The sequence below is a fragment of the Cnephaeus nilssonii genome (genome assembly GCF_951640355.1).
Source record: "Cnephaeus nilssonii genome assembly, chromosome: 2".
In the NCBI taxonomy this organism is placed as follows: domain Eukaryota; kingdom Metazoa; phylum Chordata; class Mammalia; order Chiroptera; family Vespertilionidae; genus Cnephaeus; species Cnephaeus nilssonii.
In genome coordinates, this window is record NC_137073.1 from 74,383,043 (window position 1) to 74,409,949 (window position 26,907).

The window sequence follows — 26,907 nt, forward strand, 5'->3', positions numbered from 1 at the left end:
TGTGTGTGTGTGTGTGTGTGTGTGTGTGTGTGTGTGTGTGTAGGGAGGGGAGGGGAAATCCTAGGTATGAAAATCCTGCATTATTTGCTTTGGGGGGGGGGTAGGGGGCTTTAATACTATATAAATGCAAAAGACCTATGTTCCAGAAAACATGTTTGCTCATTTTCAGCATGCTAACTCCTTTTTCCCCAGCAGTTCAGAAATGGATTAATGGTGGTAAAAAGAGCTCAAATATCTTAATCTTAGTCAACTCTGAATCCCAAAGTTTATATAATAATGATATATTTCTCCTATCTTGATTTGGCTCCTAATTATATGAACATCATGTGCTAAATAAACATTTGCCTTTCTCCAGCTGAAACAAACTATTTGATTACAATGGCATCATCTCTTAGATTTTTTTTATAGTCTATGTATCTGCCAAGTTGCCACGTTTCTCTTTACAGGTTCCCACCTTACCAGGACTGTTCCTTATGTATCATCTCTTAAAGGAATGTGAGCTGAAAACTCCTGTGCTCGCTCGTTTATAAACACCATTTGTATTGTGAAGTGACCGTGCAGAGGCTACATCTCAAGAATGTGTGTGTTCTTCACCACTTAGCCCCCGCCTTGCTTCTCATTGTCCTTGGATGGTGGCCACATTGGGTCTAGGTTACTGCTGTTTTCCACAGCAGTACCCCGATTCACGATGCCACAAACTAGAAACCTGAATGCCATGCTCTTCCTGGCTCCTCCTCCTGTCAATCGGCTGCCTGGCTTTACCTCCTTAGTCTCCCGTTCCCTCCTCTCCACCCCTAAGCACAATGGTTCAGGCCCCTGCCACGTCTGGCCTTCATTACTGTAAGAGTCCCAACTTGCCTCCTGCTCCCACTTCACCCTTCTTCAAAATGGGCCCAGGAGGAAGCACAGCTGACCTCCTGCCTTCCTTAACCTCACGGGGATTCCCCACCACCTCTGGGTGAAATCTAAGCTCAGTGAAGTGCTCCCACTTAGCACTCTGCTCCTTGGACACTCAGTTCACTCGGCTCAGGCATCAGTCCTCCCAGGAAGCCCCCTGACACCCCTCAGCTCCCCGGAAAGCCTAACACCCTCTCCTAGTGCTCCCAGTCACCTTATGCTCTCCTCTGTCCATACACAGGAACTAGCATTCATGAGCACATACTCTGGCCAAGCACCGTTCTAGACAATTTAAATGGAGTCACCCATTTCACCCTCACAAATCTCATGAGGAATGACTATCCCTGTTTCACAGCTCATTAAGCTGAGGCGCACAGGGGTTACACGGCTTTCCCAGTCACTCCATGGTGAAGCGAGGATTTGGTCCCAGGGCACCTGGCTTCAGGGCACTTGCCCTTCACCAGTAGGAGGCGCTGCTGTGAGCGTGTATCTCAAGCAGTGTGTTGAGAAACTCGCAGCCTTGCCTTTCTGTTTACTCAGAGATTTATGGGCTCTAAGTCATAAGTTCCAGCCCCTCCTGTTCTCTCTCCCGATAACCACCACCGTGTCCGCCAGCCCCGAGTCTGGACTTGCACAGCCACAAAGGCTCCTTCCCAAGGCCTGTGCGGTTCCCATCCTGGGCTCCCACTGCCCTGGCTCTCAGGGAAGATTGCTTATCACCCAGAAACCAAGATAAACGCATTCTCTTTATCTCCCCAGAAGGCCCTGTAAGGTTTACAAACAACAAAGCGGGGAGACTGTTCCTACATCTAGTGCAGTGGTCCGAGTTGGAGGTGGGAGGGCTCCGGGCCACAGGGCGGGGGCTGGGGAGGGCCAACAGCCAACAGGGCAGAGGATGGTTGCCTCTCTGAAAGGTGCCCTTACCTTGGCCCCAAAGGAGAAAAACAGAGAGAGAGAGAGAGAGAGAGAGAGAGAGAGAGAGAGAGAGCCAACAGTGTGATGATGGCTCAGAGCCCTGGGGTTCTGATAGCCCTTTGCCCTACACAGTTCATTTTCTGCTGGCTTCTGTGACCATCCTGGCCTCCTGTCTGATTTCACCATGAAAAATTCAGGTTCAAGTTCCTGTCCGGGCAAAGGATCCAGAAGAACATTCAAGCTGTGGCTTCTTGTCCCTAGATGTCTCAGGAGCTTTAACTTAGACAGCTCATATTGTTCCAGATAACAATTTAAGGCCACTCCTAAGAAAACACAGCAGCCATTCATACCCCTCCTCAGAGCAGCCAGCGCGGGGTAGGCCTGGACCATCAGATCACTCTTGGCCTAAAGACCTGCCATTCAAATGGAGATGGACAGATGCAAGTCAGGACATGTCCAATACACATAACAGTGTCTTGAAAGAAGGAACTCTAGGAGAGATGCTGAAGACTGAAACATCTCTTTCTAAAATATCTATTTTATCCCCTAAAAATGAAAATTAAGAGGAGCCAAACTTCATATGATAAAATGATGGACATTCTGGAAACATCAGAATGAATCTGCACAAGCAGAAGGCAATGAGGAAATGTCTGCATGGCTGGCTAATGACAAATCCTGTCAGAGTGGAGTCTCCAGATCCAGATGGTGGCCTGGAGTCCTGTTCTTTCAGCTCTTTGGGAGCTTATTAAGATCCCTGTGAGGCAACCACCACATAGCAGAGCAAAAGAATGTTAGTATCCTGGTTGCTTCCCATAAGTGCAAAATGAACAGGTGATCATCAGAGTTTTTGGTCATCTTCTAACATCTGTAATATGGTTTTTAAATTGCCAGTGGAGTGCAATTAGCAAAATCCAAAGTGTAGGAAAATCTACAAACAACTTGGTTTCTTCACAAATAAATTGCAAGAACAAACAAACAAACATGAATTAGGAGACATAAAATCATTGACCAATGGCAATGTGTGAGTTTTATTTAGATTCTGATTTTTTAAAACTAAAAAAAGAACAACAATTATGAAATTTGAGATAAGTGGAAATTTGAACACTGTCAGGATATTTGATATTAAAGAATTGCTTTTTTTAAAGGTATGATTTTTAAATGCCTTATCTTTTAGAAGCACTGAAACATTTACAAGTGAAATGGTACGATTTCTGGGATTTGCTTTAGAATAAACGGGATGGGAAGGTGGGTGGATTAGAACTAAACAAGGGTTGATGGTGTGGGACTGAGTGATAGGTACCAAAGCTTCCTTATATGATTCTGTTGACTTCTGTGAGGGTACAAAGTTCTCCATAATGTTTTTAAAAAGCAGAGTTGTAATGAACAGAAACTATCATTGGAATAAATACCATCATTTCCTTCCTGGCTCTGCAATTCTAAACCATAAATTCTGATAAATCAGTTATATTTTGAACAAAGTCTCCTTTTTACAAAAATATTTGGTCTGAAGGAAAATCTGTCACTAATAGGAGCTAGACAGTCCCCTCTGAGATCCCAGGTGGCTTCTGAAAGAGCTCAGAACACAAGGGTTGGCTAAAACTGCTTTTCTCAGGATTAAGTAATTAAATCTCAATGCTGCTGAGAAGCTATAATAAATCCTTTTATGGACTGAAAGCATTTGCTCCAGGTTACCTAATGAAGCTGGTGTGAGGAACTCAGACCTGAGCTAAGACCCGGCAATGTTGAGAATTAATTTCTCACCTTCAGGGCTGCTCAGACTCCAAGCTCCTGGGTACCAGCTATAGCAGTTAACACCCTGCCCTCAAATTCTTGACAAAAGAATGATAGAAAACTTTCTAGAACAAAGGATGTTCCAAATGGTACAGAAATTTTCTACAGCCCACCCAGGATAATAGGTTTCCTTTCAGACATATTACAAAGAGAAACAGGACTGGATTTCCCCAAGACCAGCTCCTTTCAAATGTCACTGCCTGAGCGGTGAGCAGTTGCAGAAGAAAAATATGCCCCTAATACAAAAGCAAACGAAAGAGGAAAGACATAGCTTCATTTCTTCCAAGATGCTCACAGCTCTGCATGATCATTACACTCAGAATTGGTGAAGTTCAGATGGGCATGTATTTGAGACCATGAAAACTCAGTGTTTACAGTGGTGTGGATAAACAGACACATTGTTGACAGGTATATAAATTGGTGTGTCATCTCAAGAGGGCAATGATCAAAATTACACATACCCTTTAACCCAGAAATTCTACTTCTAGAAACACAGTATATCCAGACACTCCCATCATTAATCTCTCTCTCTAATGAATCACTCTCATTTCCATATTCCTAAGGTAACACTCTTTGCCTCTCTTGCCCCACAATCCTCTGCTCCCTTTTACAATTATACTACTGGTATATGGAATCATCTACCATGATTGTGTCCTTTCTCATTCTTTCTTGAACACACCCCATTTTGGCTTCCTATCCCCACCACCGCTGAGACAGGTGGTCTGGTCAAAGTCACCAATGCTCTCCATGTAGTAAGATCCAATGGTCACGTCTCTGTTCTATCTCACTTGACCTCTCACTAATATTCCACACGATTGACCAGCCTCTCCTTTACACCCTTGGTGACATATCCTCTGTACTTCCTTCCTGCCCCAGTGGACGGTCCTCCTCAGTCTCTTTTACTGGCTCCTTTTCTTCTCAGAGGGTGTTAAGTGCCCACGGCTTCTGAACTAGGCCACCTTCTCTTCATCTATATTCTCTCCCCTAGGGCATCTCACCAAGTCCTTTGCTTTAAAAGTGCTAGTGATATGGCATAATGTGTTATTTCCAGCTCTATTTAAAAATCCAGATTCAGTATCCAAGTGCCCTACTCAACAGTTCTACTTGGATGTTTAATGCGCATCTCAAACTCTAAATGCTATGGCCAAAATTGAACTCTTGACTTTCAACCCCAAAACATGCCCACTGGTTATTTCACAATCATCCATCAAACAAACAAACAAAAAAATCTATGAATGATCTGATTCCTCTTTTCCTCACTCCTACATACTTTACTTCCAAAATATTGCCCAAATTAGTTCCCTTCTCTCCATCTGTATCACCCCAATTCAAGTCAACCTCATCTCTCACTTGGATTGGTGGAATTTCCTCCTGTTCTTGCTTCTCCTCTTGTCCTTCTATGATCCATCCATACTTCATAATAGCCAGTGTCTTTTTTTAAAGTGATATTAGATATACTTTTTAGTTTTTTTAAAATATATTTTTATTGATTTCAGAGAGTGAAAGGGAGAAAGATAGAAACATCAATGATGAGAATCATTGATCACTGCCTCCTGCATGCCCCCTACTGGGAATCGAGCCCGCAACCCCGGTCATGTGCCCTTGACCAGAATCGAACCCGGGACCCTCCAGTCTGCAGGCTTACACTCTATCCACTGAGCCAAATCAGCTAGCGTCCTTTTAAATTGCCAGTAAAACAACCCTATGGCATCCATCTGAATGAAAGCCCAGCTCCTTACCCCCTTCAGTTACCGAGTACCTGCCGCTCTCCAACCTCCTTGTTCACTCTCCCCTCACTCATTCCCATAAAGCCCTTGCTTGGGATCCGTCCATGGCTGGCTCTTTCTTAGCCTTTATATTGTGACTTAAATTTCACTTCCTCAGAAACCTTTTCTGATCCCCTAATAGAAACTATTCTTAACCTTTTCTCTCCCTTGGAATTTATTACTACTGGATATTTTTCTTCTTTTCAGTCTCTTTCCAAGTAGAAAGTAAACTCCATGAGAACAGGGTTCTCGTTTATTTTGTTGAATGTGACTTGGCATATAGTGCATGGTGGAAGAATAGTGAATGAACAAGCACGTAAAGATACAGAAAGATATTCACTCAAAAATTGCTTGTGTAGGAATACAAGCATAGCAATAAACAAACAAAACAAAAAAACTCCACCAAAACAATAACAAAAATAGAAACTACCTAAAAGCCTGAGGAGTTTGTATTATAGTACATCTATACAATGAATGCATTTATTTAAAATAATGAGGTCAATCTATAAGTGCTGATACAGAAATAATGTCCAAATTGTGTTCCTATTAACCTGAAAATGAAAGGGCCTTTCAAAGTGAGAGACACAAGCCTTGATTTGAGATCAAAAGAACAGCTAGCTATTAGGACACACTGATTCAGATGGTAGCTCAAACAGTGCTCAGATCAGGAGAAAAAGGCAATGGTATTTATGAGAAAAGGAAACCACATCAATAGAAGGAAGGCTTTTCTACTGGTGCAGATAGCATGACATAGTGATATTAATTCTCAATAATGATTTTAAGTGTCAGTCTGCTCACCTCCGTGGAGTGGTCATCTCTGCTTTACTATCTTTGCAAAAAGTTCTCTGGCACACAAGGTTGCTTTAGGCCGTCAAAGGTTATTTTGCCGTTTTAACATTCCAAATACTTCAGACACAAGAGGTGCAAGGCAGTTCCTCCAGCATGGCTCCATTTTAAAGTGGATCCATGTATTTGTTTCTGTTTTGACAATACACATATTTGGTAGCCAGCTCCCAAAAGGACCCCTAGTGATCCTTGCCTCCTAATGCTTTGGGTAGTCTTCTCCAAATTGAATGGAAGCGGTGTAATCAAGAGTGTCACGAAAATGACGTTGTAGGACTCCTGAGGTGAGGCTCTAAAAGGCATTGCAGCTTCCCCCATATCCCCTTGGATCACTTTTTTGAGGGAAGCAGCCTTTGCGTTACGAGGTCCCTTGGACAGCCTCGTGGGGAGGCCCACGTGGAGAGAGACTAATGTCTTCTGCCGACAGCCAGCACCAACTTGCCAGCCCTGCGAGGGAGCCACACTGGACATGGATGACTGCAACCTCACAACACCCCCAAGCCAGAACCATCTGGCTGAACTGCTCCTGAATTCATGACCCATAGAAACTGTGCAAGTTAGGAAATGTTTATTGTTGTTTTAAGCGACTACATTTTGAGGTAATTGATTATGTATAAATATAACTAATACATAACTCTTTTACTAAAAAAAAAAAAGCATACAAGTACACAGGCGTATACATGCATAGAAGTATCTCACAGGAAACACAAAGGGAGTAACTGGGTTCTGACATGGTGGGTCAGGAGGGGAGGTGTTCACTTTTTACTATTTGCTCATATTCTCAGATTTACAAAAACCACATTATTTCTATGATTTTTAAAGTGTTTTTACAAGGTTTAAGTGAAACAGTGATAAGAGGGATAGGCCCATAATAATGGCCCTTCCTAAGCTTTCTTGTCCTTCATTTTACTAGATTTTGTCCCACTCCCAAGACGTAGCTTTGAAATAGGGTATTCTTTAAAGGCCTTTGACTAAACCAAATATTGGAGGATTGGTTGTTTTTGTTTTTAATATTGATACATTTCACTGAGAATATCAGCCCCATGACTGGACTGCTGCTAAGGCAGGAATCCTGATTTAGTTATTTGCATTTAATAAGGCAATAATGTTGCAATAACTCTTTGTGGGATGAAGGAATGAGCCACTCACACCATGTTAGGTGCTGATGGTTTGTGTTCATGATGGAGCCCACATGGGGGGTCTGTGGTTTCTGCAGAAGGAGGTGACTCAGAAGTCGAGTTGTGTCTGATTTCTCACCAGTAAAGACAGATCCCGGGAGATATTCCACAGACTGACCAAGTGGTAGAGGCCAGGGCAGCTCATACCCAAATCACAGAATTCTTCATCCTCCTCAATAAAGACATTTCCAAAGAGTGACCCCAATGACAGTATTTACATTTAAATAGAATTCAGTGAAATCCCATGCCTTGTATAAAACGGAGAATTTCATCCCTGAGGGTTTTGTTTTCTCTTTTCATTTCAGAACTGGGGGTGAGGGGTGAACTAGAGGCATGCTTTTGACTAGTGTGGGATCAGAGAGTTCTCTTTTAAGACATCCAAACTCTGCAGCACAAACCGGTAATTTTAATCAATGAGACCGGGGCGCAGTGACAAACTGTACCTTTGATTTGGTGATACATTCATTCCACTCCCCTCATGAGCCTCCTACGGCTTAAAGTTTCAGGAACAAAGATGTAATCACTGAACTATGCATACTGATGAGATTATAGCCTCAGGATTTATGAAATTGAGATAACCGGGAAATTAATTACGTCTGAAACTCCTGCTGCAAACAATCATAACATTCAAGAAAATGCCGGTAACCCAATTCCGATCAAGTCAGTTTAGCTAATGTGTCCTGCACCATGGAAGGCAAATCCACATTACCTTAAAATTGAGAGAACCCTCTTGGTAAATGGAGCCTGTGGAATGCTAAATATTCAAACTTTGAGGTGGTTTAGAAAAATCAGACACAATAAGACCGATAACACAGGAGCAAAGACTACTGCACTCAGCACTTCTCTGCCCAGAACCAGAGTTCCCGTAGGCCCTATGGAGTGTAATTCAGGTAGACCAGGGCTTCAGGAACCACTTCCCAAAGGCACAAGAAACAACTATAACTTGAAAAGCTTTTGCTATAGCAAAACACATTCTTATGACTGTATTTCTCAAATTATTTCCTTTATACGTCTTAATGTAGATTCAAAACTTGGTTAAAAGGAACCAAGAAAAATACTTCATCTTCAATGGGGCAATGATTAAATTACGATTACCCATACATGGAATACTACCTAGTCATTAAAAATGAGGAAGATCTGCTGAAACCGGTTTGGCTCAGTGGATAGAGTGTCAGCCTGCAGACTGAAAGGTCCCAGGTTCGATTCCGGTCAAGGGTATGTACCTTGGTTGCGTGCACATCCCCATTAGGCGGTGTGCAGGAGGCAGTTGATCGATGTTTCTCTCTCATCGATGTTTCTAACTATCTCTCTCCCTTCCTCTCTGTAAAAAATCAATAAAATATATTAAAAAAATGAGGAAGATCTATTCCATTTGTACTGATTAAGAACTTGGTATATATATATATATATACACACACACACACACACACACACACACACACACATATATATGCACATATACACATTTATATACACATATTCTTATTTTAACATTCATTTTTATTTGAAGGGTTAATATACATATATTGTGTACAAACAAATTATAAAAATTATCCTTCTGGGAGATGAGAATGAGCATGGGTAGCAAAGAAGAAAATGTTTTAGTTACATATTTTTGTTCAGTTTGGGTTTTTTAGCATGTGTTATGAAAATGACTAATAAATAAATGGCAAATACCAAACATTGTTTCCACTGAATCCCTCCATAGAGCACCTGCAGGGCCTGTGAGCCAATTGTTTCTGTTCCCTTTTATTCGGTGTCCACCATCTTTTGCTTTCTTACCTGTAAAATGGAGACAACCCCACAAGCCTGCTAGGAGACTCAAAGCAGAGGAAGCAAGAAGGCAGGCACTGACGTGAAAGAGGGCAGATCAGAAATGAGATCTCATTAGCAGAGGAATAATAGTAATAATGCTACTAATATGTATTACTACATAAATGTGCAAAATGTTTAATCCTAATAACTCAGTGAGAAAGACATTACCCTCACTTTACAAATGAGGAAACTGAGGCACAGAAGTACCTTCCCTATGGTAACAAAAAAATAAAGAAATGATAGAGTCAGAACTCAGCCCTGCCTGGTAGCTCAGGACTGGCACTCTCAGCCAGTAGGCTGTGCTGCTTCAAAACAGATTGGTAAAAGTTCAAAAGATTCATGAATCAAGTGTGAATGAGCATTTCAGGAAACAGGCACAAATGCACTTTTTGGTAGAAGTATAAATTATTGAAGGCAATCTGGCAAGAGTAACCAAAATTTAAAATTTAAATAGGTGTCTAACTTTTTACCTGGCCATTCTACTTCTAGGAACACATCAAAAACATCTGCACACAGATGTTCAATGCAGCACCATTTTAATGGGGGTGTGGGGGGAGGGGAGCCAAGGTAGGGAAATGACTAAATACATCACAATATAGTCAAAACATTAGTCTGTATCCTTTAAAAATGAAGGTCAACCTATGGAAAGAATTCTGAACTGTAAGTAAATGAAAAATAACTACCATAGAGCAATATATACAGCATGGCCCTTTTTATGTAAAAATAAGGTGTGAGCCTTGCATAATTTCTTCTTAGAAGAATGATGTTGCTTGCCCTTTTACATTCCTTCCCTCAAACACACACACACACACACACACACACACACACACACACACACACACACACCGGACTGAAGGGTCCCAGGTTTGATTCCAGTCAAGGGCACGTGCCCAAGTTGTGGGCTCAATCCCCAGTAGGGGGCGGTCAGGAGGCAGCCGATCAATGATTCTCATCATTGATGTTTCTATATCTCTCCCTCTCCCTTTCTCTCTGAAATCAATAAAAATATTTTCAAAAAATAGTCCTGTGATTTATAAATCATACAATAAAATAATTATTTCAAAAAGTCACAAATACAAGTTGTATAAAGTCAGTATGGAGTCAAGCACCCCTTAGATATATTACTGCAAATCACATCTATTTTAGTTTTTTTTCCAAACAGATGCGGTTCAAACCCGGTGAAGGCTTTATAATTTCATATTTGATAACAAGGGAACAAAACTGACAATAAATAGTCCAACAATAATTTCTTAAAATACTAAGTGATAAATTCTGATCCTTGTTGTGAAACTCAGGCTACCTGAAGATTTCGCTGAAGTCAGTAAAAAGTTATACAACATTTGTATTTTCAAGTTTAAAATCCTGTTGCATTTTCCTCGAAATGATAATGATACATATAAAAGCTCAAGATTAATAAAGAAATTGAAAGACCCAGTAAGTCAACAAACCAATTTCCTTATAAGCTGAACATAAAAGGGACACAAAGCAATCTGCTTCTCTTTTTAAAAACTACCAGGCCCCTTTGTCCAATAGCAGCAGCAGCCAGACCCGTGGGTCTCAGACCTGGTGTGCCTGAGCTTTGCGCAGAAGCTTGTCAGCATATGGGTTCCTGGGCCTGTTTCCCAGATTCTGAGCTCTCATTCCTGAGTCTGAAGAGCCTGCATTTTTAAACAAGAAGCTCACTGACTTCGATGAAGTGGTACAAGAACCCCACTGACCATTCAGATGCTGCTGCCCAATCCTAGCTTGCCACCTCTGGTTATAAGCCTGACTCTGGGCAGCTCCCTCACCTCTTTAAAAGTTTCTTCCTCCATCAACTCAATCAACAGATCATCCCTGAGGGTTCTTAAGCCCTAACAAGACTGTGCTTGACCCCAGATGTATAAGAAATGTAGTTTCCACTAAGAACTTAGTCTTCATGCCAAAACCAGTTTTTGCAAGTCACTGGGTTTCTGTTTGTTGTGTGTGTGGTTTTTTTTTGGGGGGGCACATTCTAAAAAGTCTATAAGTTCCATTCTGGGAGCATCTGAGTAGAGAAATTCTGAAACTGGCATTTATGTTAACGTAGTGGATTTTCTTCATGCCAACAGGGAAGCTTCCAGCAATCCGGAAGGGTACTGCATCAACGTGGTACGTGGGAAGACCCTCTTGGTTAGGAAACAACAGAAACATCCCCATAACGTTAAGCAAGCTCCCAAGCTTCCCGTAAAACTTCCATCCTCGGAGCTGGAATACTCAATAGGAGGTTTTAATGGTGGTTGAACTTGAAGAGTAAGAGCTGGATTTCCTGGAGGATTTCTTTGAGGTGAGGGATATTTGCATCCGCTTTACCTTACGGACACTTCGACAAAGAAGAGCGTTCTTTGCATGATTCCTAAAGTCTTCTGAAACAAAGTAATAGACAAAGGGGTCGATGCAGCTGTTGAGGGTGGAGAGACAGAGGGCGACGATGTACAGGGTGTAGACGGAGCTCTGGCCCCAGTGTTTAATGGTGAAATAGTGCACTACCAGCAGGATGTTACTGGGAGTGAAGCAGATCAGGTACATGACCAGCACAGTAACAATCAGTTTGATGGCTCTCTTCCTCCTCTTTCCTGAGTTCTCATCGATGGCAGAGGATTGAAGCGTTCTGATCATCAGCACATAGGCAGAAGCCATGAGGATGGCTGGGAACAGGAAGACTCCGATGGCCAGAGAGAGGAAATAGTTGAACATATCCCCCACCAACACCTCCTCAGGTAAGACATCATGGCAGGTTGTGATGTTGAGGGCTGGGATGTAACTGGTCTGCTTCACGAGATACAAGGGGATGGTAACCAGCAGAATCAGCAGCCATATTCCCAGGGAGATGCTGATGGCGATGTTTGCGTTCTTCCTGGTGTGCGCCATGGGGTTCACGATCACCCAATACCTTTGCACGCTGAGGCAGGTTATGAAGAGGATGGAGCAGTACATGTTGCCATAGAAAAAACCGATGAGTACCTTGCAAAGAGGTTCCCCATAAGTCCAGTTGTTGCCATGTATATGATAGGCAATCTTCACAGGGAACCAGATGATAGAGAGGAGGTCTGCCAAGGCCAGGTTGGCCATGTAAACCACGGCAGGGTGCTTCTTCTTCGTTCGGAAAAGGAAGATCCACAGGGCCATGCCATTGCTCGGCAAACCAACCACAAACACAACCGTGTAGACAATCGGAAGAAAGACAGTAGTCAGCTTTCCAGTCAGGAGGGAGGCAGAAATCTCATCCACAGAAAGGCCTGGCGCCACGGGAACGCCTTTCCCAGGGATTGGAGATGAGTCAACAATTCTACCAATGATGCTTCTTCCTTTAGAGGATTTATTGGCTCCTGTACAAGAAAGGCAAGGCAGACAAGGGTCATTCCAGAAATCAACGTTTCAGCAGTCAGGCTGGTATGCGCAAGTAAAAGCACTGCAGATAAAGACAGAAGGAGTACACAGGATGCTAAAGCGGCTTTCTTTGGGTGATTGGATTAGTGGGATTTCTGTTGCCTGGTTTTTTTGTTTATACAGTGAAATTTTCTCAATCAGAGGGTTGTGGAGTATGTGTGGAATAGAACATTGATTTCTATGAATCTCGATAGAACTGACAGTATTCAATTTATTTTTACAAAACTCTCCCTAACTGTTCTTGTAAAGGCCATCTCACTCTGGCTGAGACAGGATCCAGCCTGGCCTATCAATCATTCCTTAGGCCAAAGCACCACACAGGGAGATTCCCGGGAGCAGAAGGGACATTCCCGCTCACCCACAAGGACAGCCTCAGGCAAGACAGGGATTCCCCCACCCCCTTCGGTGTGGGCCTCCTGGAGACCTTAGCCACTGGCAGGCAAGCTTTCTGGCGTCAAGGTGACTGGACAGGTGGGTGCACCAAAGACAAATATGTGTTCTGAATTTCAAGCAAGAAACATGGCGAGCTTTAACAGCTTACTCCTCCCCATATCATGAGTTAAACTTTAGAAACCACAAACGAATGAATGATATATTCAGCCTACAACCTGCCTCAACTACGTGTTCAGGGACCTGCAGAAGAAAATGAAGGACAGTTTGAGGACACTGCACAACCTTGTTTTAATTCTGAGGGGGAGCAGGCCTTGCACCCTGCAGAGGAAACAGGGCAAAGTACACCAGGGAGGACATTAAACCTACTCCCTAGTTTATCTGATCATTTTCATGCTTGGTCATCACTTTTTCTTCTAGCTCTGCACCCAGGTTCAGCAGGATGAGTGGTTGGCCTGGGTGGAGGGTTAGAAGGTGTAGAGATCAGTACTTCACTTTTCACTTAGTATATAGCATGTTGAAAGGTGGCCCTCAAAAGGTATGTCCATGTCCTAATCCCTAGACTCTGTGGTCACTGCCTCACTGAGAAAAAGGGTCTGTGTGGATGTAATGAAGGATCTTAATATGAGATCATCCTGGATTATCCAGGTGACCCCAAATCCAATGGCAAGTGTCTTTATAAGAGAAAGGCAATGAGATATTTAAGAGAGAAAATAGAGAAGAGAGGAAAGAGGCGTGAAAAGAGAGGCAGAGATCGCAGTGATGCCAAGGAACACCAACAGCCACCGGAAGCTAGAGGAGGCAAGGACCGGATTCTCCCCTTGGAACCTTCAGAGAGACAAGACCTTGATTTCAGACTTCTGGCCGCCACAACGGTGACAGAATAAATTTCTCTTGGTTAAGCCACCATTTTTTTTTTTTTTTGGCAATTTGTTATGGCACAGGAAACTAATATACTTAGGATAGACCTATGTCTTGTTCCAAATTCTTTTATAATTTTTTAAAAGAACATGATTTTTAAATAAAAATAATAATCCTACATATTACAGTGTTCTTTATATACTTGACTATTGCCCATAGTAAGAAACATACTCTGTATGGTAACCTACTTCCAATACCAAATCTGTAATAGAAAGAAAAGTTTCACAAAATAATTATTACCCTCATTTATGCAGGGAACACTCATACTTTTTATTGTGTTCTAGTCCATCCTTATAAAAAGCCAGTCACCACCCTCTACATTAATTTCATGAACCACTTATGTGTTTTTCAAAACCAGTTAAAACAGAATGACCAATTGTGACAGCAGCAGGGGGTTACAGGATTACAGCTCTACAAAATAAACTACCTACTACCGGTAAATGCTGACTTTTCTTCTTTTTTTTTTTTTTCCAGACTTCAGCTTTTTATTGAACGTATTACAAAAGAGCTTTAGTCCAAAGACCAGCCTTACCCTGGCAGTTCAGTTGATTAGAGCATTATCCCAATACGCCAAGATTGTGGGTTCAATCCTGGTCAGGGCACATACAAGAAGCAACCAATGAATGCAAATTAAGTGGAACAACAAATTGATGTTTCTCTTTCTCTCTCTCTCAAATCAATAAATAATAATAATTTTTAAAAAGACCAAAGCCCATGTCATCATCAGAATCCTCAGATTCTTTTTTTTTTTTTTTTAAGATTTTGAGAGAGAGAAGAAAGTGGAAACAAGGAGACTCTGAGGCATTGGCTGATGTGGCTTAGTTGGTTGGGCATATGTTTGAAGCTATAACACCAGTAAATGTTGAGATGCAGCTCAAATGTCGCTGAAGCCCTGTCAGCAAAGTGTGCAGGATTTTACCCTGTACAGTGTCCTACACCAGCCGATTTTCAACCGGTGTGCTGCAAGAATTTTTAAAACATACAATACCTGACTATTTAATCTAGAGCACTGACCTCTTTTCCCTTAGATTGTCAAACTTAAAAAAAAAAATAACAACCAACACTACAATAGGCATCTGGGGTGAATGAATCAAAATTACACCTATTTTTTTTGTCAGATTGACAAATATATATTTTTTGGTGTCCCACAGAATTTCAGTAATTTTACTTTATGTGTGCCATGAGATAAAAAAGGTTGAAAATCGCTGCCCTATACCATTCACCAAACTCTTATCTAGAACTGATGCTATCCCAGCTCTCGACCATATGATCCACCTGTAAACCAGATAAAATCACTTCAAGTCAGAGAGTGGATTAGAAATTAAATAAATGCACACATGAAGTTTAAACACACTTAAAGTAGCTGGCTACAAAAGCACCTCATTTGGGAGCTGTAATCAACAGTACCTGCCCAAGTATGTAAGGACACACTCCCACTGGTGCCCAGGGCGGCGCCTCCACCTCATTGACAAACAAGCAGGAAACGCACAATGCGCACTAGCCCCCAGTCCTCACTTGCCATATCCCCAGCCTTCCTCAGCTTTAACAGTAGACACTATCCAATAAATACTGAAAACAGAGCCACCGTATACTGTCCATTGAAAAAAGCACTGGCAGAACATACTTCCATCTGTATAACAAAATTATAATCTATTTGCAAAATCTGAAGTTGAGAAGGATACCCAAACTCTATGTCTGGGGCTAAAATGGCTGGGGAAGGCACAATTTTCTTTTTTTTTTACTCCACACCTCTCCATATTGTTGGGTTTCTTTTTCAAAGGAGTGCAAACTGGTGAAATCTTTTTGGAGGGCAATTTGGCAAAACATGTCAAAATTTAAAGTGTGCTTGCCCTATGACCTAGGAATTTGTCCTGCATGTATACTAACTAAAGTGCACAAAAATACTGTATATAGGAGACTATTTACTGGAGTCTTGTTTATCACGGTAAAACAAAAATGTTAGTCTTGACATCCATCAAAAAAGGGACTATGGTATATAGCAGCAATTCAGTCAAAGATGAACCACATAAAAGACGGTGGTCCCACAGATTGTAATACGGCTGAAAGATTCCGAACACCGAATGACGTCATAGTGCAACACATTGCTCACGTTTGTGGTGATGTTGGTGTAAAAAACCTACTGCACTGCCAGTCGTATAAAAGTACAGCACATACAATTAGGTACAGAACATAATACTTGATAATGGTAACAAACCAATATGTTACTAGTTTGTGTCTTTACTATACTACACTTTTTGTTATTTTACTGCGTAAGACACTACGCTGCGTCACACCAGCGGCAGCCTTATACTGTGTCCCTTGATTGCATCATTTTCTCTTGTGGTTGATTTAATCTCATGTTGTTTTGTACAGTGACACGCTGCATAGGCTGGTAGTCTAGAAGCAACAGTCTATATCAGATAGCCTCGGTGTGCAGTAGGCTATGCAATCTAGGTTTGTGCAAGTGCCCTCTATGACGTGCAAACAACATAATGGCCTGGTGACCATTACATTTCTCAGAAAGTATCCCCATCATTAAGAGGAGCATGACTGCAGTTCAATAACTGACGACATTTACACAATGAATAATACTCTCCCTATAAAAGGGTGGATAGGCCACCACTGCTATGTTTCCTGGGCACCTGTGTCTGTACGTTTGTCCCAGCGGGCATTGGCCACGCTGCTTTCAGGTAGAGGTGTGGTGTTGGTGGCTGCGGCCTCTGAGCTGGATGAACCACGCCCTCAGTGGAGGTAGGAGCCCAGTGGAGCCGGAACCAGGGCCAGTACAAGGGTAGCAGTTGCACTGACCATTGCTGGTGCAGGATTTGCAAGCCACTTTGTTTTGCAAGCCAGGAAGCATGCGGAGCCTCAAGTCAAACAAGTTTTTCAAAGTCTACCAAAATCTGCCTTCAGTGGGGGTTGTTACAGTGGTGGGTTTGAGCCACAATGACAAAACGGGAAGCAGAGTTAATGCTAGGTGTAAGCCCTACTGTCAATAAAGGAAAAATAAGAGATGCTCATGGACATAGTATGCATTTATTTGTTTGTTTGAGGGGGGTGGGGGGAGAGTTGCTGTTCCACTTATTTATGTATTCATTGGTTGCTTCTTATATGTGCCCTGAGATGGAACCAGCAACCTTGGCGTATTGGGATGAAGCTCTAACCAACTTAGCTACTGGGCCAGCGTCAACTATGAATTATGCTTTCAAACCACCAAGACAAGGGAAGATCTCCTAATATAGCAGCCAAACTCAATGAAGCTAAAGATTATGGAAAGTCAAGCAAAAAAATAAATTGAAGTAAATGTATGATGAATTTTAACTTAGTTTATGAATGAGGATCAGCTTTTTATAATAAAATGCCTCGGAGTTATAAATTTAAAAAATAAGTTAGCACAAACTAAATCAAAGCCTTGGATTAGTTTCTTGTTTAAATTTGAGGATTTTAAATCAGATTATAGAAATAGAGAGCCCAGCTATAAAACCACATGTATATGGACAGATAATTTTTTACAAAGGAGACAGAAACACACAATGGATTAAAGATAGTCACTTCAATAGATGGTGCTTGGAAACCTGGAAAGCCAGTATGTTGGTTTTCATGCAAACGAATGAAACTGGATTACAGTTTGTCCCCATGTACAAAAATTAATTCAAAATGGATCAAAAACCTAAATATAAGACCCAAAACAATAAGTTACATAGAAGAAAATATAGGTACCAAACTTATGGACCTTGTTTGTAGAGAACATTTTATGAACTTGACCCCAAAGGTAAGGGAAGTAAAGACAAAAATAAGTGAATGGGACTATACCAAACTAAAAAGCTTCTGCACAGCAAAAGAAACTGCCAACAAAACAGAGAGACAGGCAACCAGATGGGAGATGATATTTGCAAACAGTAGCTCCCACAAAGGTTGAATTTCCAAATATATAAAGAACTCATAAAACTCAACACTAAACAAACAAACAACCCAATCAAAAAGTGGGCAGAGGACCTGAAAATACACCTCTCCCAAGAAGACATACGAACAGCCAACAGGTATATGAAAAGATGTTCAACCTCACTGGCAATTAGGGAAATGCAAATCAAAAGTACAATGAGATACCACCTCACACCTGTTAGAGTGGCCATTATCAACAAGACAAGCAATAGTAAGTGTTGGAGAGGTTGTGGGGAAAAAAGGGAACCCTCATCCACTGCTGGTGGGAATGTAGACTGGTACAGCCACTATGGCAATTCCTCAAAAAATTGAGAATAGAGCTACCATACGACCCAGCAATTCCTCTCCTGGGTATATACCCAAAAATCTCAAAATCATTTATCTGCAAAGATATATGCACCCCTATGTTCAATACAACATTATTCACGGTGGCTAAGACAGGAAACAACCAAAGTGTCCTGAGATACAAGACTGGATAAAGATGTGGTACAGGCACACAATGGAATACTACTCAGACATAAGAAAGGACAAAATAGCGCCATTTGCAACAACATGGATGGACCTTGAGAACATTATGCTAAGTGAAATAAGTCAGCCAGAAAAAGCTAAGATGATTTCACTCATATGTGGGATATAAAACTAAAACTCATGAACACAAACAGCCGTGTGGTGGTTGCCAGAGGGAAGGGGTGGGGGATGAGGGGGCCCTAAAATATCGGGACAGGAGAAGATTGGACTTCGTTGCACATGGTGCAATATACAGATCTTGTAACATAGAAACACACACCTGAAACCTGTATGTTCATGTTAACCAATGTCATCCCAATAAATGTAATTTAAAAAAAAAATAAATCAGATTATAGAATATTTGGAAATTAATGCTCAATACTGTAATTATGAATAAATACATACCATTTGAATAGAAATGTTGTTCATTATTCATGTAACAAATAATTTGGAACCTACTACAAGGCAAAGTGAACATGACAATCTCTGCTCTGAAGGAACCCCAATCTAATGGGAAACTGATGAACTGGTAACTAAATACAATGTGATAAATATTATGATGGAATTAGCAGAGGTTGTTACTGTTGAAAGATAAGGGGAGAGAAAGAGGGGGCACCATGAGGGCTTTGGCCTTTGAAACTGATACTATGTAACAAAATTACCAATGAGGAAAGCACAGGGGTCCTAAATTAATGACAAGTCCAATTAGAAAGGGTCAGGTTCAGCCAAAACCGGTTTGGCTCAGTGGATAGAGCGTTGGCCTGCGGACTCAAGGGTCCCAGGTTCGATTCCGGTCAAGGGCATGTACCTTGGTTGCGGGCACATCCCCAGTAGGGGGTGTGCAAGAGGCAGCTGATCGATGTTTCTAACTCTCTATCCCTCTCTCTTCCTCTCTGTAAAAAATCAATAAAATATATTTAAAAAAAAAAAAGAAAGGGTCAGGTTCAAAGAGCTGCAGCATATATAAACTGGAGACAAAGGAATGCAAGACAGATTTTTTTTTTCCCCATTAGAAAGAGAGAGAACAGCTTTTTCCTATTTGGGAGCCCCTTCCCAGGGGTCCCCTTTGGGGACACCCCTGCCCAGATGGAGTTTGTATATGCTTCCAATAAACTTCTACATTTTTATTAAAGAAAACTTTCACAAATTTATTCTTCATCTTCGTCGGACAAGAACCCTCAAGAAGAAGTCTGCACCCCAAACCCCACGTTTCATTATAGTACAGACTCACCTCATTGGGAGGAAAGGCTGTCAGATACAGAGAGCTAGTGGCTCAGCTGCTTGGAAAATTGAAATTTAAAGGTGAATTTAGCTTCAACTCTGACCTAAGGAAACGACCTAGGTATGTATATATCACTGACAGAATTCAGATTTATTCATTAAAAACTTGATTTTAAAAAAAGTGTAACAGATTTCTACACACTGACCATGAATAGATGTATTGGGTTAAATAAATAAATAAATTATAGGATGACATGTATAGGATGACAATATATATTTGTGCATAAAGTAGTCTGTGGAAAGGGGAGAGATGGGAGATTTTCACTTTTATTAACACTTCTGATTTGTACAATTGTGGGAGGAAATGCATATAAAACTTTTAACTTTCAAAGCACTTGTTTTTTACTTTACGCACTCCCCACTAAACCAAGTTATAAAACAACTACTTTATTGGTGTTAACTCTCCTCTTGTATCCCTTCCCCTACTATCGCCGACCTCCAAATCTTCTTTTGTTCCCAACCTTTAGGAGCAGAAACTGAAAAATCACAAGCTTCAGTTGCTGAGGACCTCTTCCTAGGTACACTTTAGTAAATTCCTATGTGTTCTTTCAGGATAAACGGTTTTCCTCTCCACAGTTGCCCAGCTAATAAAACCATAAGAAAGTCAAACACAGACTTCACTAAAACATCCCCTATCAAGGTTAATTAGTAACCACAAGGCAAGCTAGAAAACCAACACAAATTTAAAATCCCATCTTCACGTTCTCTCTTATTACCCCACGTGTCTAGCAACAGAGGACCAATTATGAAAGTACGATACATTCTCCTATAACATATTTTAGAGTCGTTGAAAATGTTTTATATCACTGACATGCTACTGATACTTATATAATCCCAGATTTGTGTGAAAAGATTTTCTATGTGTATGAACACATATTTTATGCATGGATGCATGAAAGCATGGGAAAGGACATATACCAAAATGTGAACAGCGGTTACTTGGGTGAACTTTTCCCTTTTATCTGTCTTGTTTTTTGGTCTACAGTGATCACATATTACTTGTATCATTAAGAACCAATAGCAGAGAGAACAGAAGTTTCAGTCTCCAAAAGAAAAATAGGCCCCGGGTCCGGGCGAGGCCGCCGGCCCCTGGATCCGGGTGAGCCTGGGGCCCCGGGTCCGGGCGAGGCCGCGGGCCCCTGGATCCGGGTGAGCCTGGGTCCCGGGTCCGGGTGAAGCCGTGCCCCCCCTGGGTCCGGCCGAGACCAAACCAGAGGGAGTCGGACCTGCATTACCACCATTTGTCCACCATCCAGAGCTGAGGGGTCAGTGCCGACACGTACTCATAAGGAACTGGTGGACATTGATATTGGGTCTCAAAAGAACTGTTGGTCCAGAAAGAAACTCACTACAGACTGATCTTTTGCCTGTCAGCATAACTATTATTGCCCGTCGCACATTCAATTCTTATAAGTACATCTCTAGTGACACATGATTTCGCTCATCTAGGGGAAATGATGAACAACATGGACTGATGAACAAGAACAGAACCAGAAACAAGGAGGCACCGATCGGACTATCGGTCCTCAGAGGGAGGATAGGGGAGGGTGGGGGGAGAAGGGAGAGATCAACCAAAGGTCTTGTGTGCATGCATAAGAGCCTAACCAATGCTTAAGTTCAACAGGGGGTTGGGGCATCCATGGGGAGGGGTGTGGGATGGGAATGGGGGGATGAGGACAAATATGTGACACCTTAATCAATAAAGAAATTAAAAAAAAAAAATAGAATGACTATACCAGTGGTCGGCAAACTCATTAGTCAACAGAGCCAAATATCAACAGTACAACGATTGAAATTTCTTTTGAGAGCCAAATTTTTTAAACTTAAACTTCTTCTAACGCCACTTCTTCAAAATAGACTCGCCCAGGCCATGGTATTTTGTGGAAGAGCCACAGTCAAGGGGCCAAAGAGCCGCATGTGGCTCGCGAGCCACAGTTTGCCGACCACAGGACTATACCATAGGGGACCTCCCAGGCTTGTGATATAGAAAAGCAGTAAATGCCTGAAAGAAACCAATATACATGCCCAACTGCCATCAACCCACCAGGTCACTCCAGGAAAGTCCCCTCACTTCATTCCTCATTTACTATTTCCTGAGGTCCTTCAGGTAATGACTGTGCTGGACCATGGCAATGAAGACGACCAGAGGGCCCCTGGCCTCCAAGAGTTCACAGTCCAGTGGGGAGACAGATTAAACATATTTACACAAATAATTATCAATTGCTGCTGTGACAGGGAAAAAAGGGAAGCCTGATGGAGTATTTTCCTTAACTCCCCTCCCCCGCAGTGGGCCACATCTGTAAAATGAGAAGGTTGTACTCTGGGCCAAGTTTCCTTCCATGAGACAGTCTTTTGGGGTAAGGCCTGTGGGAAGAAAATCAAAGCTGTTATCTGTCCTATAGCAAACTGAGGAGCAAGCATAAGGGTCAACTAAAAGAAGATGAGCAAGCCCTGGCCAGTTTGCTTCAGTGGATAGAGCGTCAGGCTGCAGACTGAAGGGTTCCGGGTTTGATTCCAGTCAAGGGCACATGCCCCAGTGGGGGACATGCAGGAGGCAGCCAATGAATAAATCTCTCTCATCATTGATGTTTCTGTCTCTCTCCCTCTCCCTTCCTCTCTGAAGTCAATGGAGATGTATTTTTTAAAAAAATAACAATAATAATAATAAAAGGGGATGAGCAAAAGTGTGGGCTGAGGGCCAGAAAAACATTAGTGATGCTCTATTAATCAAAATCAAATTGGTCTCAAGTAGGGAGGAAAGTTACCCTGCAACGGAATAAAAGTATGCATCTGAAAAAGAAAACACCGAAAGTGCAATATTAAATAGTTCTGGTTAACAAGTAACTTGACTTTGTTGCTGTTACATTAAGTTCATCTTATACACCAGGAATCCCCCAGTCCCAGCCCAGTCACTTTGTAAACAAGAACAAACCAATACTCAGAGCAAGCTTCCTATAGCAACTGTCTGAATCATAAAAGCACTGGATCACCTGCACCACTTTGTTTCCAAAATGTTTGCACACTTTCATTTACTTTCTGGAAATGAATAAATGCTGACAATAAAATGTATACAGTTGGTGCAGTTTTCAAGAATACACCATGCTTTTCAAAAATACACCATTCTTTTCAAGAATACACCATAATATGCTTTTCTGTAACTCCAGAGGTAAAATAATCACGTCCTTCAATCTAATTCAAATTCACAGTGATCTGCTCTTTTACAATGTCTTTACAAAAAGGATAAAGGTGAGAAACTGCCTTTTACAGCAGGCCTACAAATTCCCCAGGGAAATCAACACCTCGCACTGAAGGCTACCCTGGCAGCCTCAGACTGCGGGGGGTCGGTTACATCACAGAGGCGGATCTCAGGCCAAGCATCAGAGGCCGGCTCAGCACAGTGGTCGGCAAACTGCGGTTCGCGAGCCACATGCGGCTCTTTGGCCCCTTGAGTGTGGCTCTTCCACAAAATACCACGGCCTGGGCGAGTCTATGTTGAAGAAGTGGCGTTAGAAGAAGTTTAAAAAATTTGGCTCTCAAAAGAAATTTCAATCGTTGTACTGTTGATCTTTGGCTCTGTTGACTAATGAGTTTGCCGACCACTGGCCCTGGGCGATTCCACCCCCAGCAGGATCCCTGCAGCACACCGGGGCAGCACCGTCGCGGAACCGGGCAGCCGCGAACAGTTTGGCACCTGAGCACCAGCCCAGCGGGCTCTCGTGCTGTTTCCTGGGGCTCGCAGCCTCCGTCCCGCGTGGCGGCCGGTGTACGTTCCGTGTGGCCTGGAAGGGCCGGGAAAGCCAGCGCCCTACGTTCACCTCGTCGGATGCAGGTAGGTTTAAGGAGCTCCATTCGTCAATCTGCGTGACCCCCAACTGGCCTAACACACTTGAAGCGGAGCCCGGCCTATCCGGGCCGGCCGTCGGGCCAGAGCAGCTGCGGGCCCCGCTGGGTCTGAACGCCACGGGCGATCCCAAAGAGGGAGCTCCAAAGGCTGAAGGGGTTGCAAAAAAAGAGAAGCGGGAGGTTCCAGGCCGCGGGCTCCCACGCACCCCACCCCACCCCGAGCCACCAGCTAGCTCACTCCGGGGTCCCCTGGGACCGCCCGGAGGAGGTCGCCAGGGTGTGCGAAACGCTCCCTAGTGACTTCGTGTTTGCCAAGCAGCCAGCCCGTGGGGAGGGAGGCTGAGCCCGCTGGGTACCCTTTAGACTCGGGCACTCCGTTCCCTCCCTGCCCCCCTTCCCCGCCCGCTCCGGCCTCTCCGGGTGGTCCCGTTCTTCGGTTGCTCTCCGGGCGCTGGGGTTCCCCATCGAAGCCGCCGAGAGGAGGCTGCGCGGTGCCGGGGAGGTGGCTGGAGGTAGCGGGACACCCTTCGCGCACCTGCCCCCCTTCCACCCTCTGCCCGGGACCCGGCCCCTCAGCGGCTCGGGCCCTCCTCCGCCCAGTTTCTCACCTGGGCTGGTGTAATTGCAGGAGGCCGAGGCCGCCAGCAGGATGGTGCCCCCCAGCAGCCACGCGGCGCTGCGGCTCCGCATCCTCCCGGCAGGCCCGTCGCGGGGCGGACGGGAACTCGCCACCACTGACTCCGAAACGCAGACCTCCACTCGCCGCTCGGAGAAAAGGCCGCCCTCTCCCCGGCCCCTACCCGGAGCCTCTGCGCTCCTCCCCGGGGCCGGGAAGTTTCAGTGAAACCTGAGCCGCTCGCTGCACCTGCGGGAGGCCCCGCCCCTGGGCCCGCCCCTCCCGGGCCTCGCTCCGAAGCACCTGGCCGCGATTACTCCCCCGCCCGCGCCCGCGCCCGCCCCCGCCCCCACGCGCCCGCGCGCTCCCGGCTCCAGGTGCGGAGCCGCGGTTGCAGGCACTGCCAGCGGCGCCCGCGGGCCGGGATGGCCCAGTGAAGTAGCCTCCCTGGAATGCAAATGACAGGAACGCTGGGACCAGGCTTCCTCCGGGCCTGGGCCACGCCCAAGACTACCTTTCACCTTTAATTACTCCGGAGGAACCCGCGCCTTCCGTTTCCCTCCCTCCACTCTCTGGTGGCTAAAAGCCTAGACCCGAGCTCACGGCACCGATCGTCCGTCGGTCATTGGTAGAGGCTCCCCAGGGGAGGGGCCCCTTTGGATGAGGAGTGAGTTTCAATCTGGGGAGACAAGATAGGGCGCTGTGGACACCCGGGAAAGGGAGCAGGAAGCGTTCCCAGCCGCAGGGGTCAGAGATCTGGGGAGAGGTTTCCGCTCTGCTGTTACTAGCTGTGACCCCAACAGACCTCTTCACCTTCGTCAAGGCGGTTTTCTCATCCATGAGGTGGAGGAAGAGAAAACACTCGGCACAACTACTTTATTTGTCAACATTTCTTAAATAGGCGCATTATTTAAATCTTATGCACAACAAGAATCCCTTTGCCTAGCAATGGCGAGGACACAGGATGAGGGCCATGATGGCCCTGGACCTCTGGTCCCAGCGGCAGGTGAATTCTCCACAGGAGCCTCGGAGGAAGAAAGCATCCTCTGGGCCCTGGAGGGTCAGCTCCTCTGAATGCCAAGTGCCAGTGATTTCACTGCCCTGCCTCGTTTCACCCCCACAACAACCGATAACATAAACACGATTACTATTCCAAGTTTACAGACAAGGAGAATGGAGTTTAGAAAGGCTGGATAAGGTTGCCCACCGTTACACAGTTTATAGACACAGGCTGTAAATGTCCGTCACTCTCAAACTCTAGTCTATGCCTGCCACTCGATTCTTCGAATCACTGCACTGTAAATGCTTCCACCACAGTCTCTTTCACATGGGGATCCCATAGTCCAAACAAGTATGAAAGCAGATAGAGGAGGTGGGGAGAGAAGGAGTGTGAGACTGGTGATGGGTGCACAGGGCCTTCATTGTATTGGTAACATCTTACTCTCCACTCACATTCTACCTCTTCCCATTGCCTGGACATAGGAGCTCACAAGAGGAGGGAGATAAATAGTTGTAAAGGAAGAAAAGCAACTGGCCTTGAACTTGCCACGAGGGTGTAATTGCTCCCTGAATAACAGAAATGGGCTGCCTCCCAACTCACACAGACCAGAACGGCCAGGGAAAGCTGCCCAGTGAGCGAGAGAGCCAGTGGCTGCCTTTCACTGGTCCCGTATCTTAGGAATCTCTCATTGCTTTATCTCAAGTGAGTTCTTTTGGGAATGTGGGAATGGCTTAGCCTTTTGGAATCATGTTACCCTGTGGGCAAATTCTGGCTTCTCCCCGTACTAACATCTGTGCGACCTTGGAGAAATTTCTTAACCTCTCTGTGCTTTAGATCTCTTACCTACACACTGGGGTTGTGCATCAGCCTACGCTCTCTTCCTCCTAGGAAAAGTTAACTTCTAGAAGCAGCACCGAGACTTCCCCATCCTGTCCAGGAGACAGTTCTGATGGGGGTCAGTTTACTCCTGAGGGTCCCAAAGTAGGGCAGACAATCCCTGTGAGGTCCCCTCAATCTTTACAAGCCTTCATTTCATCATCTGTAATCTATTACTATTACATCTAAAATCAGAGAAAGATAAATATCAAATGACCTCACTCATTTGTAGAATATAATGAACAACATAAACTGATGAACAAAAACAGATCCAGAGACAGAGAAGCATCAATCAGACCATCAAACCTCAGAGGGAAGGTAGGGGAGGGTGGGGGTGAGGGGGAGAGATCAACCAAAGGACTTGTATGCATGCATATAAGCCTAACCAATGGACACAGACACCAGGAGGGTGAGGGTATGAGGGGGCGGGGTAGGGAGGGGAATGGGGGGATAAGGACACATATGTAATACCTTAATCAATAAAGAAAAAATAAATAAATAAAATCAGGGGGTAATCACAGTACTTTTCCTGTAGGGTGGTTATAAGGATTCATGTTTTCTAAATGTCCATAAAGTGCTTCTTAGCATTATTCCTGGTATATAAGTAAATACTCAAGGGAAATGGTACCTACTATAACCCTGGCTGGGTGGCTCAGTTGGTTGGAGCATTGTTCTGTACACCAAAAAGATTATGGGTTTGATCCCTTTAGTGGCACTAAGGAAGGCAACTGATAGATGTTTCTCACATCAAAGCTCCTCTCTCTCTCTCTCTCTCTCTCTCTCTCTCTCTCTCTCTCTCTCTCTCTCTCTCTCTCTCTCTCTCTCTCTCTCTCTCTCAAATCAATAAAAACATATCCTCAGGTTTGGATTTTAAAAAAAGGGTACCTACTATAAAATGACTCCTTCAAAGGAGAATCT

General features: G+C 43.9%; 1 protein-coding gene and 1 pseudogene across 2 annotated transcripts; one reads left to right on the forward strand and one right to left on the reverse strand.

The window, feature by feature from the left end:
• Positions 1-8,861: 8,861 nt before the first annotated feature.
• On the reverse strand, positions 8,862-24,238 carry F2RL1 (F2R like trypsin receptor 1). Its single transcript, XM_079785166.1, has 2 exons — positions 24,106-24,238; positions 8,862-12,552 (listed from the first exon to the last, which is right to left on the reverse strand). The coding sequence occupies exons 1-2, from the start codon at positions 24,185-24,187 to the stop codon at positions 11,441-11,443; spliced, it is 1,194 nt and encodes a 397-aa protein (XP_079641292.1). The 5' UTR covers positions 24,188-24,238; the 3' UTR covers positions 8,862-11,440.
• LOC307109901 (mitochondrial import inner membrane translocase subunit TIM14-like) lies at positions 15,942-17,217 on the forward strand (annotated as a pseudogene). Its single transcript has 3 exons — positions 15,942-16,034; positions 16,680-16,952; positions 17,122-17,217. The product of its transcript is annotated as a mitochondrial import inner membrane translocase subunit TIM14-like (transcript).
• Positions 24,239-26,907: the final 2,669 nt, after the last annotated feature.

Coding starts and splice junctions, on each gene's coding strand:
- F2RL1 (XM_079785166.1), bottom strand. CDS start 24,187: ATGCGGAGCCGCAGCGCCGCGTGGCTGCTGGGGGGCACCATCCTGCTG. Junction 12,553..24,105: donor CTGCAATTACACCAGCCCAG/GTGAGAAACTGG, acceptor TTTCTTGTACAG/GAGCCAATAAATCCTCTAAA.